The sequence below is a fragment of the Podarcis melisellensis genome, assembly GCF_964234715.1.
Source record: "Podarcis melisellensis genome assembly, chromosome: 6".
NCBI lineage: Eukaryota > Metazoa > Chordata > Lepidosauria > Squamata > Lacertidae > Podarcis > Podarcis melisellensis.
In genome coordinates, this window is record NC_138538.1 from 55,148,511 (window position 1) to 55,166,976 (window position 18,466).

At 41.6% G+C, this 18,466-nt stretch overlaps 1 protein-coding gene and 1 long non-coding RNA gene across 5 annotated transcripts in view; one reads left to right on the forward strand and one right to left on the reverse strand.

Moving 5' to 3' along the window:
- The window catches only part of EPS15 (epidermal growth factor receptor pathway substrate 15), a 54,475-nt gene extending 40,835 nt beyond the window's left edge, over positions 1-13,640 (reverse strand). For 2 of the 4 annotated variants that reach the window (XM_081913930.1, XM_081913931.1), the window contains exon 1: positions 13,263-13,399. In XM_081913930.1, the coding sequence (XP_081770056.1) occupies positions 13,263-13,289 (27 nt within the window). In that variant the 5' untranslated portion in view covers positions 13,290-13,399. Of the gene's footprint in view, positions 1-13,262 lie in introns of all 4 variants that reach the window. The other 2 variants (XM_081913932.1, XM_081913933.1) reach the window with 2 other exon arrangements.
- Positions 13,641-13,671: 31 nt separating this feature from the next.
- Positions 13,672-17,159, forward strand: LOC309371432. The gene is made up of 2 exons (XR_014169108.1): positions 13,672-13,834; positions 16,761-17,159. It is a non-coding gene; the product is annotated as an uncharacterized lncRNA (long non-coding RNA).
- Positions 17,160-18,466: the final 1,307 nt, after the last annotated feature.

Consider the following 18,466-nt stretch of genomic DNA (forward strand, 5'->3'; position numbering starts at 1 on the left):
ATACAAATTTAAAAGCTGACCCCCCGCTACGTCCCCTCTATTTTCCTCCCTTATTTTACACATTGCATTTGAGACAAGATTGGTTAATGTGCTTTAAAATAAGATGAATACTCTTAACACAATGTTACCTATCAATGAAGCAAACGTATGAAGGAGATCAGCAATCTTCAACCTCAGGTCCTTAGATATTGTTGGACTAGAGCTTCCAATAACCCTGATCACGGGCTAAACTGGCTGTGGAATATATGAGTTTGCAAATGCAACAGCACCACAGGACCCAAGGTTGAAGGATCAAGTATTGCAGCTTCCAAACTTCAAAGCAGTTTTGGTCAAAGATATTCAGACAGAAATTACAGTAAATGATTCCGTATTGCCATGGTATTCCTTATATGCAGAACAATCCTATATGCATTTACTCAAAAGCAAGTCTCATGGTTTTCGGTGGGGCTTAATCCTAAAGGGTACTTTGGGATTACAACTTTAAAATGACTATTTAGAAAGACAGCTGTGCCTTAAATTGTAAAATTTTATATAATCTAAACTGATTGGGTTGAAATAGTCCTAGATCTGACATAGCTCCATACAGGTTTAAACTGGGAGGTAAGGTCCATTCTGTGGCATAATTCTATCATTTTCTAAGTGAAATGCATTCTCACTGAAATGCAAATCTGGATTACCTGAAACACATTCAAAATTCAGTATTTCTGGCACATATCCCCCACCCCCCGGGTCTACAGCAGATTAGAATTGCTGTACAAATTGCTGCTACTCTTTTTGCTGGTGCCACTTTATCTTGATATTTTGTTACATTTTGGGTGGGTGAAGATGCAAAAAGGTGGGATAAAAACTGAAATGGTTTTCAGCTGCTTTTATTCAGTGCTATTTTTAATATGGTAATTTATTTGGTTTTTTATATTTATAACTTTTGTGAGTTTTAGCTGTATCTGTTTTTAATTCATGTTGTGATCTGCCTTGGTTGCTGTACTGGGAGAAAGGAAAGACATAAATGAAATGAAATGAAATGAAATGATAAATGAAATAAATAAACAGCAACACCACAGTTACTAACATTCTTAACTGTACTCAAGAGCTTAGAGGGAAATTGCATTTCCAGAAAACAGTGACTCTACTCAGCACATTGACAGAAATTCCCCAGAAGAAACTGTTTCTACAGCAGAACAAGCTTACACAGCAACTTCGACCAGCTGGCAGCAACATATGCATCTCCAACTCCTCTAAAGATTCCACCAACAGTGTCTCCGAAAAATTTTACATATCACTTGGGAAGACAGGCGAACTAATGCCAGTACATATACAGGAAGAAGCAATTATCACCAGTGTCGAAGCAATGATTCCTCAACATCAACTTTTTTGGACCGGTCATGTTGTTTGGATGCCTGATTATCATCTTCCAAAGCAACTACTCTATTCTGAACTTAAAAATGGAAAGCGTAACGTTGGTCAACAAAAGAGGTTTAAAGACTCTCTCAAGGCAAATCTTAAAAAATGTAGTATAAACACTGGCCAATTAGAGAACAGCCTTTAGCAAAGGTGTCATAGACTTTGAAGATGCTCAAATTCAGGATGAAATGGAGAAACATGCTAATAGGAAGGCATGCTTGTCAAACCCTCACCATGATCAACTCCCACCTGTAAACCTATGTCTCCACTGTGTGGATCCAGAATTGGCCTCCACTGTCACTTACAGGTTCACTGTTAAGACCATGTTCATGGAAGACAATCTTACTCAGCTACGAGTGATCGCCTAAGAAGAATGCTGCACAAATGAATTGTCTTTAAAAAAATAAAAGGTGCCAGCTTTAAACAGGAATTCTTTGTAGCACAATTATTTTCTTTTTAGCACAATTATTTTCTAAAACATATTAAGATGTTTCAGGAACAAAGACACAGTATGGGCAGGGTGTTAGAAAGAAGAAGATCATCCGTTGATCATTGCTGTGAACAGCCAGTTAGTAGGTGAACAACTGACCCAACACCAAAAGCCTGAGTGGGTGTGCATTTGTCCCCTTCTGTTTTTTAAGTAAGTCATGCTGTACTTGTGCAACTCTCAGAATTCGCTTTCTGCTTGTAACACAAAACAACCCCTTAAGTCCACTTGGAACATTAGGTTGAATTTGTGCAGTAATTAGGCAGTACATTCTATAATAATCTGACGCTGCTCTTCCAAAATACACTCAAATTTGTTAAGTATTGCTCAGGATTAATACATTAACAGATATCCACAAATACCAGGAAGGGAAAATAGTTTTGCTTAAACCACTGTGGAAGTCGATCCATTAAGTCAATGTTCAGTACTCTGTCTTTTCCCCAATAGAGCAATTAATAATCTCACATCTTCGTTCAACTATAGCAATGTCATCATTTTGTTAGCAAAACATTACTAAGCCAAACCTATTGTTACTCTTGAATAGGAAACATATGCTGGTTCACATCCTGTGCCTTCACCACTCTAAAATTCCAAAGCAGTCTCTCCATCCAGTCTCTCCTATGCAGTTTAACATCTGAACAACAGATGCAAATTACATTTTCTGTATAATGGCGAAAGCTTGGAAGGTCTTTTGCTTTCACTGGCAAGAGACCCATTTTAAGATAAAAGTCTAACTGGGCAACAAGACAATCAGATTTCTCTTACAGTGAATAGAATTGTTCGTACAGCAATATAAGATTTTTCTGGAAATCACAGGTAAAGAAATATTATATACCTAAAATAAAATTCTTGGAATTAAGACTGGTAAGTTTCTTTATTTCTTACACAAGGATGAGTTAAACTGCAAGCGCCCTCCAAACACCAAGTATGTGGTGTAACAAAGCTGTCTCTTAATATATGTTTTCCCTTTAGACCTCAGCTGTTCCAAAAATTCTTGTACAGTTTACACTGTCACTATTTAAACTGCAAGGCCAAGCACAAGCCCTTTGCTGCTATACCACCTTCCTGAATACTGTAATTCAGGGTCTCCTCAAACCACTTGCAATGCATTCAGAGGATCTAACTATAAACTTGTGTCTATCAAGACATCTTAGCCATACTACACCACAATGCCCCTCCCCTCCCACCTAGGCCCTGTTTTCCCACCCAGGTAAGCACCCAGATAGAAAGACATCACCCCTCCACCATCTTGTTTCAATATCCTTACTTTCTCCTTACTACAAACACAAGAACACCACCAAATCCACCCACACCCCAGCCCCACCAAGCACTTGGCAACTGCTGACTTGCCTTCAATGAGAGTTCTTCCAGCCATCTGGTAGCATCAGAATTTGTAGCACATATGCTACAAAAGACATCTTGTTGATCTTTGAAACACAGAATAGCTCAGACTTCCTTTTTCCAATTAAGCTTTCAAACATATTGAGGAAGGAATTTCACTAACCAGAGTGAACACACTGCTGAAACTGGATATTCAACATTAATTTCCCCTTCAAATGCCAACTCACTCATCCTCTAACTCCTCTTTTAGTTCTTCCAGAAGTTCATCTTTGGAAAGTGTTGGTACGAAATTGTACTTACAAAAGCAGTAGGACAGCAATATACTTATCTACCCTGTCACTGACTTTAGCAAAGAATGGCTACTTGGACATTTCCCTCTACATCAGGAGTGGGAGAACTACATTACATCAGATGCTGCAGTCTAGCAACGGGCAGGGCAAAACACCAAGGACCTAGATGAACTTTTCATGATATATACATACATTGCTAAAAATGAATCTATTTGTTTTACAGCTTTATGTCAGGACTATGTACTAGAAAATTTCAAGACCTACTACTTGGCTTAGAATATTCAGGGCTGGCAGCTGCTGAATAGTTCAAGTATGTAACCCAAGAGAAAGGGTTGTATCCAGCAAAGTTGCTGTATTCACACAATGACTTTTGCTTATGCAACAGAACTTCCCCTCCTTCTCCTGCCCCCGTGTACCTTCAAGATTTCCCTCCCAAAACAGATTTGGGGAAGACACAGGAAGAGGGAATGTTTTTCTAAAAAGCACAAGTCCTTGCATAACCAGAACAAATTTATGGACTCAACCCAAAGTTCTGCATATTGCCTTATCCACAATTCATCTCTCACTTATAAGATCACTATAGTGTAAAAAATGTATTTGGGTAAGTGGATATTATAACTGGATTTCACTTGCATAATGAATTCTAGCAGTACTAGATTCAATATAGGCATTTGTGATTATTGCTAAGGTAACCCATAGTATCCATTCTAAACAGTGTTAGAAATTGGCCAGGTGCATTTTGCAACTGGTGCAGGCCCATTTGTGACCACGTGGTGATCTCTGTATTCCAGGTTGGTGACTGCCATCTCCATCCGGCTGGTCCCTCCAACTTTCTTAAGCAAGTAAGCAGAAGAGCTTATTTACTGCATTTATATCGCACCTTTTCCTCCAAGGAGTACATGGTTCACTCCCCTGCTCAATTAATCCCTACAACAACCCTGTGAGATATGTTAAGAGCCTGTGACTGGCCCAAGGTCACCCAGTGAGATTCATGACTAAGTGGGAATTTGAACCCTGGCCTCCCAGGTCCTAGTCTACTTCCTAGAGTACTTCTGCTATGGGGCAGCTATACTAAATTAAGTAGGCAAATAAATATGGGGAAAGCAAAATGTCACTTGGAGAAGGATGTGAAATAGTTTCCTTGAATGAAGCTTGAATTTATTTGATTATTATTTATTTGATTCTGGGTTGTTTTATTTGATGTTTTAATGTGTTGTAAGCAATTTTGGTTTCCCCCCTTTAAAATATAAAGCAAATGAAAACAACAACAGCAACAACAAAACTGCATTGCGGGGAATAGTGCCTAGACATCTCATTGTGGTGACTGTAACCTACAAGGTGCCATTTGGCGACTGGCAAATAATAATAATAATAATAATAATAATAATAATAATAATAATAAAATATTTATATCCCGCCCTCCCCAGCCGAAGCCGGGCTAGGAGCGGCTAACAACAATAAAAGTAACACAGCATTCTAAAATCAATTCATTTTAAAATCAATTCAAAATCAAATTAATGGCAACCATTGGGCTAGAGTTCTGTGAGGATTACCAAAGGAGGGGGTCAGACTGTGCCTTGGCCAAAGGCCTGGTGGAACAGCTCTGTCTTGCAGGCCCTGCAGAAAGATGTCAAGTACCACAGGACCCTAGTCTCTTGTGACAGGGCATTCCACCAGATCGGGGCCACAGCCGAAAAAGCCCTGGCTCTGGTTGAGGCCAGCCTAACCTCCCTGTGGTCCGGAATCTCCAAGATGTTTTTGTTTGAAGACCGTAAGGTCCTCTGTGGGACAAAGCAGGAGAGGCGTCCCATAGGTTCGAGGGTCCTAGGCTGTATAGGGCTTTAAAGGTTTAAACCAGCATCTTAAACCTGATCCTGTACTCCGCCGGGAGCCAGTGCAGCTGGTATAGCACTGGGTGAATGTGATCCCACGGCGAGAACCCACTGGAGTTTCTGAGCAGTCTCAAGGGCAGCCCCACGTAGAGTAAGTTACAATAATCAAGTCTGAAGGTGACCATCGCATGGATCACAATGGCTAGGTCAGGGCGAGAGAGGTAAGGTATATATATGCGTTTCTAACACTGATTCTAAACTAAGGAGAAGCAAAACCAGGGAAATATTAGTGAATGATCAACAGTGTTTAATGGCTATCTTACAGATAGTATTCTAGTCTTTAACTCCCTTTCAAAGGAGTCCATTTTATAGCAATCCTAATTTTTTTGGGGGGGGCTTTCAGGACCTCCCTTCGTTTCCAAGTTTACCATGACCTTCAGTGCCCACATTTGACATCATTTTCAAGTCTTGAAGACCATGGCAAAGCTACGGTTTCAGCGGCACAAAGTCAAAGAGCAAGTAAGAGAGTTTTCTGACACAGTATACAAGTTTTCACCCACTTGCTTGAAGAGCTAATACTCATGGCACAGCAAAACAAAAACAACAAATATTAATTCAGGTTCTTAAACAACAGCTGAAAATACAATGTATTCACCTGCCATTTCATTTCAAGTGAGCCCTACTTGGCCCAACAACTCTTCTCTTCCATACACTACACTGTTGCTTTCACTAAGGCAACATTTGCAGGTATTTCCTTTATGGATGTTTGCCCAGGGTTCTCTTTCTATGTGACAAGAATTCCAAAAACATAAAGTGTTTTTAAGCAGGCACTTTCATGGCAAATGAAAGATATAAAGACTGGCAAAAAAAATAACTTAATGATTCAGCGATTTAAGATGGTCTATAAATCACTAAGCAGGACCAAACCTTATTAGCTTTCTAGTTACTTGTATAAAATGAGGTTTTGGTTTTAATTCTACTCCAACCAGATCAGCATCTCTGCCAATTGTAGATTATTTTTTTTATATAAAAAAAAAGTATGCCAGAAGAAATGTGAACTTAAATTCCTTACTGAAGATGATCTACTGGTTCAAACTTGCTGTTTTCTTCTCTTTAAAAGAAAAGCACTACTATATTTGCAATTCAACCTTACAAGAAACCAAGAATTTTAATGGTGATTCACTCCAAAAAGGAAGTGAAGGAGAGTGAACAAGGAAGGATTTTAGCTTAGCACCATAAAAAACCCTTGATCTAGCAAAACAGAGTATCTCTCTCCACTACACAGTGTACCGACTGAACTTTGTTTTTAAATGTGAAAATCTAGTTCTCTCAGTCCTGATTTTGTTAACATGTTTCTAAACTTTGTGAGAAAGTATTTAGGGATCTTGGATTGCAAAACTTTTCTGTATGCTGCTGCTCCCTATTTACTTCATACAGAAATCATGTACAGAAGAGTCTCCATGTGTCCTGCACTTAAACGTATGCACTATGAGAATCTGAATTCTACACCCCGTTATCAGCATGCATCTATTTACTTGTTTTGCAATTTATTGTACAGTACTAGCTAGAGCAACCCTATGTCAACTCAGAAGAAGTAAAGCCACGTTGGGTCCAATGAAGTTTACTCTCACTCAGGTATGCAGGTACAGGATTGATGCCTGATCGTGTTGTCATGAAGGACAGAGGGTTATGCAGGGCACTGACATCCCACTTCTTACTTCCAAAAATGGCTTCTTAGCCTTTCTACTTACCCTTTGTTTTCACAAGCATTGCTTCAATCCAACACCACAACCTTAAGAACTCAGTTTTACAGAGAAAAAGCAGTACATTTTGTATGATCTCTGCATACAAACAGCCACCACCAACTGATCAGGCACAATATACAGCATTCCCACAGCTGAACAAAAATGGAGGGGAAAAGGTGCATATAAGGTAGTCAGTGCACTATATATAAAATGGAAATTAAATGATATGCTCCTAAGTAACATTTTAGAAAGACTGTCATTTTTCAGAGTTTCCTGCATGCTTCATAACAGTATATTTCCAACATAACTTCTGTTTTCAATTATAGTGCAAGCATGCCAGCCACTCTACATGCAAAATTAAAACTACATCCTGTTATTTTATTGCAGAGAAGTATTTAACTTTCATTGAGATTTATGTCAAGATCAGCTGACTATACCAGATGTCATAGTGTTCAAACTGTAGGAGACATCCAACTTGCTAGCTAAATTAGGATGCGGTCCAACTTACCCCCAAACCTAAACTGTTTATATATTATAAAGGGCCATTTTGCTTTAACTAATACTCATTCAGTTTAGCTCATTTTAGTAGCAAGCAGATGTGACCTGCACACACAGAGACACGGTTAAAATGACAAGAGCCAATATATTTCATTGAAAAACAAACACGTGGGTGTAGAAAGGCAAGATAAAAAATATTTTTTTAAAAAAAAATATAAGAAAGCATCTGAACAGTATTATTGAAATGCCTGCATTCACATTTTTACTGCAGATGTATTGTTAACAGCCAGGAAAAGCAAGTCCCATGGTACAACTGCCCTAGTACAGCAGCTCCAGTGTATATACATTACTTATGAAGAGCAAAACTCCAGACAAACAGCTTTCCAAATTTATGTCAGTGTGTTTATACACTTGCATACAATCTTACATCCACAGTAAAAAAAGAAAATGGTGGGAAAGCTCTGTGTGCACAAAAGTCCCATGAAGCATAAATCTATACTGAGAATAAAAATTGCATATTATACCTTTGAATACAAAAGGAAAAGTTCAAAACTTTTAACTACCAACAAGGCCAAGCCCCATTAGGACAACAACTAAGCCAAGTTTCATTGGCCAATTCATAAAAATATATGTTCTAATCCTTAAGGAATAAAAAATTTCTAACTTTCTATCAAAGTAAAGGTCGACAACATTGTGACAATATATTCTACAGACTCAAAAACTAGCATGTCGATCAATGATTAAGTGGGTCTACTTTTTAGTAATACACACCAAAGTCCCTTACCATGAAAGAATATAGGAAAACATGCCTAAGGCTATGCCTTTCAAACAAACAGGCTGAAACTTTATTTTAAATGGAAATTCTCTGTTCAGATGATATAGGCAATTAATGAAAATAGAATTGCAACACCACACATGCTTCTGCATATGTTTACATCCCAGCTTCCTGCTTAACAAGGAGTGCTCAAGGTGGTTAACATTCAAAATACAAAACAATTAAAACAAAGCCAAAAACCAGAAGTGGAATAGCAGATAATTAAAACCCAGTCAGCTTAGAATACCAAAATGAATGGAAAGGCAGCCTGAACTTAGCACTGGAGACACTGGAAGTTGAATAAATAGTGCCATATCATTACTATTCTTTTGTTTGTTATTATGTTATGTGTTGTTGTGTTTTTATATTGTCAACTACCCTGTGATCCTTGAATGAAGGGCAGCATGAAAATTAAATACATAAATAAATACTATATACAATTCACCCAGTTAGTTAGTTGATCAAAGACATTGCTTTTGCAGAACTTAACTCTCCTTGCCTTGCCACCCCAACCTGAGGAAGAATTATGCCGAACTGAGTGTAGTGAAAGATTCTCTCACTGGGGAAGAAATACACTAGAACGCAGTGGACCCATATTATATATCTAAATGTTGTGTAAGTGATGCAATTGCACTTTCAGTACATTCAAAGGGACATGTTTTCAGGACCACACTCTTTTGCACCACACTCTTATGTCTGTCTTCTCTTTAGGGAACTTCAAAACTGAGCAAAAATCCTAAACTGGGATTTCAACATCTACATTCAGAATTTTAGCCACTTACAGGTTCTTCTCTGACAAAACTATCAAGTTATTTTGATGGAACTGTACGCTTTGAATACAGGTGGCTTGATCACCCCAGTTTGAATCTTTAAAATATGCTTAAGGCTCAGATGCTCCCTCTTCTCCCATCTTTTGCAGTAACCATAGTTAGTCAAGATGTCCAAGGCTAGCTGGAATAATAATAATGTGTTCAGTAAGCACTGCAAGTTCAAGAAGGAGGAGGCCTGCCTGATCTCAACTGGGATGTTCCATTAAATTGGTCCCACAATACTGAATGCACAGTTCCTGGTAGATACAAACCATCATGGAACACTAACAGTGACTCCACCGCAACCTCAGGGATCAGGCAGTCCTTGAGGTTTCCTGGGCCCAAGTTGTTAAGGCTTGTACATTAATACAAGAACCTTGAACCTGGCCCAGTAGAGCATCGGTAGCAGCGCAAGTGTTTGAACACTGGAGTTATATGCTAGAGATAGTCTGTCCCCATCAACCATCTAGCAGCAGTTTTGCCCCAGCTGGAGTTTCCAGACCAAGCAAAAGGGTAGCCTCACATAAAGTGCATTTAAAGGAATCACTGTGGCCCAACTATCCCTGTCCAAGGATGGGCATAGTTTGTGAACCAAGCATAGCTGCTAAAAGGCACTCCGAGCCAATGAGGCCACCTACGTGTCTAGCGACAAACACAGATCTATGAGCAACCCCAAACTCCAAATCTGTTCTTTCAGAGGAGGTGCAACTCCATCCAGGAAATACAAGGGAACACAAGCCAACAGTGCCTCAATCTTCTCAGGGTTCAAGTTCATCTTACTGGCCCTTATTCAGTCCACTGTTGCACTCAGACAATGGTCCAGTTCATTCACAGTGTCTCCCCATACTGATGTTATAAAGAAATTACAGCAGCATGTCATCAGCATACTGATGACACTTTGTTTCCAAACTCCTATATGAAGGCACTGGGTGTGGTCATTAGATGTTAAACAGCACTGGGGACAAGACTGGGACCCTGTAGTACACCATAGCACAAGCATTATGGGGCCAAAACACTATCTCCCATTTATACTTTCTGGAAAAGACCTTGCAGGTAGGAGCAAAACCACTATAAAACAGTGCCCATAATATTCATCCCACAGTGCCAGTCCAGGAGGATACCATGGTTAATGATGTCAAAAGTCACCAAGAAACTGAGAAGCAGTCACATTCTCCCTGTCCCACTCTCAACTGATCATTTCCCAAACTGCACCTGAACCCAGAATGAAACAGATCCAGATAAATTCACATCCAAACCAGAACTAGAAACTATGGCTTCAAGTGTGTGATTTGCAGATCTCAAAGGCAAAACCAAGAGTTGGCCATGACACCTGAACTACACATGCTTACCAACCAGGTGGAACCAACTTCAAAGTAAGTATGTACAAGGGAGGCCTGCAAATGAGACATGTACAGAGTTGTGCTCTGGGCTCAGTTCAGATAGGACTATAGCCTCAAGCTTTCATTTCTGAATTGCTGTATTATATACTGTACCACCTTGGTGTTATTTTATTGAGCAGCAGTACATCAATATTTCAAATAAACAAAGACTTCGTTGTTATATTCATTTGCAAACACACTGCTATGCTAACTGCATAGTTGAAGTTAAGCAACTATTAGTTCCCCGACTACAAATAGTGCAGCTACAGCAACTCTTAATTCCTCTTTCAGCATACCAAAGACTGCAGCTGTGTATACACTATAGTTTTAACACAAATTCAAAGCACGTTCTCTCCCTCAGAGAATTCTGGGCACTATAGTTTACCACTCATTGAGTTCTACTTCCAAGAACTGCACCAGGTACAGGGGGTATGAACAAGAACATGAATACACAACACCTACACTCATGATGATTGTACTTCCTGTTTACACATATAAGACCAATTAGCATGAAGTGAGGTAACCAAGACCAACCCAAAATAGATTTTATATTAACTGAACTGAAATTTATTATTACAGAGGGCTATTTCTACATATATAATCTTTGAATTAAGAGTACATTAGACTTATTTGTAGCACTCTATTTTAACCCATGTTGAAGTGGGTTCTTGCCATTGTGCTGGAAAAACTTTTTGCAGCACCTACAGTGCAAACCTAACCATGCCAACAAATCAGCAACTCCCACTAAAATCACTGGGGCCTACTCCCAGGTAAGTGGGGTTAGGACTGCAAGCCTAGTCTGTTCTGGGACACAGGAAAAAGAACATGTTTACCATTGTATTAGATAAGTATGTATAGAATTGGAGGGGGTCCTCATTTTTGTATTTTCTAATGCACCTTTTGTTTCTATTGGTTTTTCACTTTATTTTGTTTAACTGAAAATTTTTCAATTAGAAAAAATAAAATTTAAAAAAGAAAAGGTGTTTGCAAAAAGTGTATCACAGAAGCCAAAATGGAAAAAGAGAGAAGAACAAGGGCAGCCCAGTGAAAAGGGAATTGCTGCCTCCCCCCCCCCCCACACACACTTTTGTCAACACTGTGCCCTGGCTCTCACTGAACTTGGGAGCCAAGGTTCTCCTCAAAGTGTTGCCACGGCTTTCTCCTTGGGAGTCCCATTGTTCTAGACACATTTTGTGACAGGGAATTTCATTAGTGTGAGCAGTTTCTGAGCTCTGGGCTGCACCTAAGATTTCAGACTAAAACTGCCAAGTGGAAGGAAAGGAGGACCTTTTTCTACCTCCCTACTTCCAGCTGCTCTCTGAAGACTGGAGAAGAGACCCTCCTAAGAATATTAGAGGGGTGGGCAGGGAAAGGACTAGACCATGTGAAAAATGAACACAATATTTTAGCTGCAGTAACCTAGGTTTAAGGTGCCATTTAGCTCCTAGCTTTCATATCTCAGTTTCTAACACTGCTGATCACAACTAGTGTGCAGGAATGCCCTGGCTCTGACTGAACTTGGCAGGAGCCAGGGCGCTCCTCAAAGTATTGCCTCTCGCGCTGCCTCTCCACCCGGGTGGGGGAAGACAAGTGGCAATGTTGAGCGCTGGAACACCTCCCTCTGGATGGCAGAAGCAGTGGGGCAGGCAGAGTGCCGCCTCTTGCACTTCTGCCGCCTGAGGTAGCCGCTTCACCCCATGTCATGGGTGGGAGCACCTCTGGAGAATAAATAACAGGTATTAGGTTGGAAAGCAGTCCTACAGAAGAAGAGTCTGTCTGTCTGTCTGTCTGTCTGAATGTATGGAGTGGGGAATACAACAAAGAACAGCACAGTAGGTGAAACATGAGGAAACCCTACAGAGGGTTAAAAAGAAAAAGACTCAGGGAGCCATAACACACCCACCCCACCAATATTATTATTACTACATTTCTGGCCCACCTTTCCTCTAGGGAGTTCAAGGCGGTGTCCGTGGCCCTTTCCCTCCCCATATTCTCCTCACAACAACCCCGTGAGGAAGATTAGGCGAAGAGGCAGCGAATAAGCACAAAGTTTCCCGGGTGAGTGGAGCTTTGACCCCTTGTCAGCCCAGCTCCTAAGCCCGTCACTCTTCGCCACACCGGCTGGAGACTGACAAGAGCCGCGGAATTCCGGGCGCCCGCTAGACACGTTCTCTGCGCTACGAGCTTTGCGTAAGGCGCAGCCCACGTCGTCCGCTTCTGCGAAACAAGGCGCGGAGTCCCCCGTGGGAACCACCGGCGAAGTGAAGGGCGGCAGCTTTGGGGCAACAGCAGAACTTGGGAGGAGGGGGAGGAGACTAGGGAGGAAGACTAGAGAGCTTGGGGAGCAGGGAAACAGGGGAGGCTGTTCATAAACAAGGCGCCTCCTCCGAAGTAAGCCCCGCTGGGTTCCAAGGGGCGTCCCAGAGAGGCAGAGATGGAGGGTGGGTGTTGCGAAGGGGGGCGCAGGCGGAAGCGCCCCGAGGGGAGACGCGGGCAGGGAAAGGGCTACGAGGAGGAATGGGAGCGGGAGGCGGCCAGGTCACAAAGGAAACTCTTCATAGGGGAGACGGCGGGAGCGCGGAGGCGAGGCTTCCCCCGGCTGCCTTCCCCGCCCAAGCTAACCACCCCACTCCCTCCCCACCGAGCGAAAAGCGAGCCGTCCCTACCTGCGTTAAGGAAAGATGAGCGGCCATGCTGCTTCCATCATGCACCGGCCGGACAGGGAAGAGAGGGCGGGAGGGGGAAGAGCAGCACCCAGGAAGGCCCGGCCCGAGCAGGCAGGCAGGCGCTCGCTGGCTCCGTCCCTCCACTCTCTGCCCAACTTCGGCAACTTCCCGAGCCACCCCCAGCCAGGCCCCGCCCTGCTGCGCAGCAAAGCCCGGCGCCCGGATCCCTTCCCGCACGGCCCCCTCTGGAGCGGAGCCACCACCGATCAACCGCTCAATTCGGCCTCCACTCGGAGGAATACTATTACGCTCGCCTGGCCCGGATTCCCAGCCAGCCGGCCGGGAAGGGTTCGGCTCGACCTCAGTTAAGCTCGGCGGCTACGAAAATGCGGACTGGAGTCCTGCAGAGGGAGAACTTGGCAGAGCTTTCTCGTTGGGCGGACGCTCTGTGGTGGCTAACCTCTATAAAGTAGATCTCGCCGTGTTCGGTGCTGTTTGCTCCCGAGTAAGCACGCCCTACGATGGCAGCCTTACGGGCCATTTCCTTGGTGAAGGATCTCACAGCACAAATTGTAAGCCTTGCAAGCCACAAAGCATTTTCCTTTCTCAAGGATAGATCCGCTTAAGCTCAAAATGAATTGTTAGGGAATTGCGTTTCTGCTCTTCCGAAGAGAAGCTCTTTTATCAGTTAGGCGGCCTGTATCTCAATCTTCTCTAGTATTCTGAATGCTCATTATCCGGTTCTCTTTTCCTCCTGCCTCAGTATAGATAGCAGTTCTAGAACAAACACCTAAAACCCTATGCATATTTACTTAGAAATATGTCCCATTGAATTTCGTGGAACCTACTTCTGACTGCTTTTTGCAGTTTCCCTTGCTCCTATTTTATTCAGAAGTGCAGATGCTGCCTGAATGGCTTCTTTGGACTTAAGTTGGATACAAAATACAAACAAGATCAACAAAATTCTAAATCTATACAACAAGAATGGGGAACCTGTGGTTACTGGACTACAACTCCCATAATCAAGAACTGCCTCTCCCCATATGAACTGACCCAGACCCTGTGCTCATCAACTGAAGCCCTACTCCGCGTGCCCCCTCCATGAGATGTCCAGAGGGTGGCAACCTGATAACAGGCCTTTTCTGAGGTGTTCCCCATTGTGGAATGCTTTCTTCAGGGAGACTCACCTGGTGCCTTCACTACATATTTTTCAGTGCCGGGCAAAACCATTTTTTCAACCAGGCCTTTGGCTGTTAACAATCCATGAACTTTTAAAGCGGATGGGTTGTTTTTAATGATTCCCCCCCCCCCACAGATTTTAATTAATATAGGGGGTTTTGCTTTGTCATTTTGTTTAATAAATTTAATAAATACTAATAAATATCCCTGACCCCTGGCTGTGCTGGCAGTGGCCGGTGGGTGTCTGACAATATCTGGTGGGAGACTGTGTTGTCCATCTGTGTTGCCCATCTTAAGAGGACTAATAAGCAATTTAGAAAATAACAATAATAATAATAGAATTAAAATAAAAAGGCAGCTGACTGTTAGTTTATTAAGAGACAGTGCCAGTGCAGGCCAGGCAATTGCAGATCAAATTAATACAGCATCCAGCAGGCAGAGAAGAGCCTTCAGCAATGTGTAATAGTCCACAAAAGTGTCCCTATTTTTATCTGTGAAATGCTGGAGAGACTGTGATACTTCTGAACGTAGGCCAGGAACATATCTACAGATTCCTCCATTCCTCTGAAACAAATGGAAGTCGCCCAGTAGCAGAGGTTAACATATTCAGCCCCAAGGTTGCCATTTAAAGTCACTACAAAACTTTCAAACTTGAGTAAATATCATATGACCTTCAAGCAATGTATAACTGCCAGAGGTTTAGCCAATGCTCACACACTACTCAGTAATGTACTCTGACAGAAATAGAGCATGAAATGATACCGCTTCAGAATCAGCAACAGCCTGCACACTAGCGCCGTACTGTTTATTTTATCTTCAACAAGCACAAGGAGCTTTGATACATTCTGCTGAAAACAGCCTTTTCTCACTAAACACACCATAAATCATAGAAGTGGCTTTCTTCTTTATTTTACAAAGTTGTCCATGTAACACATTGAACTTTAAAACAACTGACACAGCGTGGGGGGCGGGAGCAGGAACTGATACTGAAAAGGAAAAAGATCCCTAGTTAGTTGCATGGACTCTAGGTTCAAATTAGGCAACACATGTGTGCACACATAGGCAGAGAGATATCTCCAACATGCATACAAAGTCAACACACTGTTGCAGCAATGTACAATAAAGTATTGGTTGCAAACCAGCTGTCCTCTGGAGGGCCAAGGTACATGCAAACCAGGGGATCTCTAACTGGATCTCCCTATGGTTTTATTTTTGTCCACAGCCTGGGCAAAGAGAGAAAATGCACAAATGAAAACAGAACGTTGTGAGGAATGGCAGACGTGCCCACAACATCCCAAGAAACTACCAATGGAGGACAGTGCTGGCAACATGATCCATGTGGAAACAGATGCAACCAGTCTCCCACATGTTGATCCAGGAGCACATTGCCATGTTTCACACAGAAAAAAATAAAGCCCAAAGGTCATGGAGCCCTGTTGCACACTTTGCTAAAACACAAGCTCACATGCTCAGGAGGTTGCTGCCATTGATCTCTCATGGCCGTAAGCACCAAAATAAAATGTAAACCTTATCTTAAACCGTGCTAGCTTTAAACTATAGCTAGAATATACTAAAAATTGTAACTGGTGGTTGAATCACCATGCCCATTGTATGGTGTAGGGTCAGGACCCGGTAGCGCTTTTTAGCAGGATGAATATCTGACGTCTTGTTTGATTTAAATATCATTATATCCAATTGTGAAAAGCCTCACAGAACCTTGACCCCTAAGCCATCAGGATACTACAAGGTCTTGCTGAGATGTGTTTGCTTTCCAGTCAAAGAAGCCATTTTGTGTTAATTACCTGCCCTGGAATTTATTGGAATGAGTTTTAATTTTTAAGTGTGCTTTTGGGTATTAAAGGGCTAGCACCCTCTGGGCAAGATCTTTATAAGCTTAGACTGTTCAATTACATTTATGTACAACTTCCTTCTGTAATGTTTGGTTCTATTGTTTTATAAATAAAAAAGTATTGCAGTATTACTTCACTAATGCACAATAATGTTCAGACAAAGTATATGAATGTACCAGAATTTTAATGCTGAAAATTGAAGTGTCTTCAGTGATTCATTTGTGTCATATCTGATAGGTTGCATGTCCAATTGAATGAGAATGCCTGTGATGGCCGTGCTAATTATTTGACTCATGGCAAGAACAAAGGTCTCCTTGGGTGTATGTTAATGACCTTACTTCTCAGGAAACATAGGATAGAATTCAAACTATACATAATGGTCATGCTGCCCGAGACAGGCAGATGTGTGCTGCAAAATGTCATGTATTGTTCTTTTGACAAGCCTGCTTTTTTTTGCTGTTTTCCCTAGATAGCTTGGTAGTGGAGTCCAACGTTGAAGGAAACCAGCTTGTGTATTTCTGAATGAGCCCCAGCTCTGGAGCTAAACATGAGCCTAGACAATCTGTGTGTTCAGCTGTATGTGAAAACATGATAGCTGTTTTAACACAAGAAACTATTGTCTTTCCATTTTACTTACTAGAAGAAATAATTGTTGTGGCTGTGCATGTAATGTCATTGCTGTCCATTCTTCCCTTTTAGGAGTGTCTTCCCGAATAGTGTCCCTTGCAATACTGTATACTACCTGCATAACAGTATAGTGTTGAATGTAATGGCTATGCCCAGGGGTGGCACGTCCTCCCAGTTTGTCACCTGAGACGGAACAGGAATGTAGTAGACAGTAGTAAAGCTCAGGCCTCAACTTTCCTGACCCCCTTTGTTGCTTGTTTATTTATTTCTGTTTGTCAGAGTGAACTTCACCGGATGAGGCCCCATCTAGAGCTGTATCATACAATTTTAAATAGTGGTGGCTTCCTCCAAATAATTCTGTGTAGGGTAGTTAAGGTGCTGAGAGTTATCAAGAGACACCCTATACTTCTTACAATTTCCAGAGTAGTTTAACATTCAATCCTTCCCAAGGAACTCTGGGCTTTTGCTTTTTCTTTCTTTGTGTGTCTTCAAAGACATGCTGGGACATGCATTTCCTTTTTGGCTAGCAATGGATGCTGTGAGCCTGGCAACTTGTTGATACAAATGCATGTTCAGGAACACCATACGAACGTATCATACACGAGTATACACCATATAAAAATACAGTTTGAGAAGGGGTGTGAGGTTGTTCACAGCTTGATTTGACCTTGGATTATTTATTGTGTAAGTAAACTGAATGCTATTGCCAGTTTGGTGTAGGGAGACTGTGAACAGATTAGTGGTGATTTTAAGATGTACTCTGCACAAAGAATGATGACCAAACCAGTGCATTTAAAACAAACTGGAATGCACATTACATATGAGAAAGGGTCTCCAGAAATCTCTCTCTTCCAACTACCTGAAGGCCTAGATTCCTGAGGTGTTGATTTTTTTAAGATCTACTTTTCACTTGGCATTTTGGTAAGAGTAGCAGTGAGTCGAAGCATAATGTGGCTGGCTGGCAATGAAGCAATTCTATTTCAGGCTGAAGTTATTGTTATGGAAGAACTAAATACAGATTCTTCATTGGAGAAGCAGGTGCACTCTGTGCATGCACACGCCATTTATTTCTGAGGCTTAGAATTCTTAATCATGTATTCCCCTGTTCAAGGTAAACCTCTTGGGACAGCATCACTTTTTGATTAAATATTGTTTGCACATTTTCCTTCTCAGTAAGCCACCATAAGATATTGAGACTAATTAAGATTTTATCCTCTGCGCCACAGCTCAGTGTATTGCATTGGGTACATTACTGTGGTACACTTTCAATCAAGGGGGTTGGTCAGCTAGCCATGGCTTACAGAAACAACGAAACAACTGTCCAATTGCATTTTAAGGCCTAGCAAATGTATTATTGCATAAACTTTCATGGATTACCAAGAAGGATTCATTTGATTAAGCGAACTCTGTGATCTACTTTACAAGGTTGCTGTGAGGCTAAAGAGACTATAAACATTTTGGATTTGCCAAGGGCCTAACATGTAAGGTCCAATGTTCATAGGCCTGAATATACTGGCTGTATCCCAGATTATTTTTTCTTTGATTTCT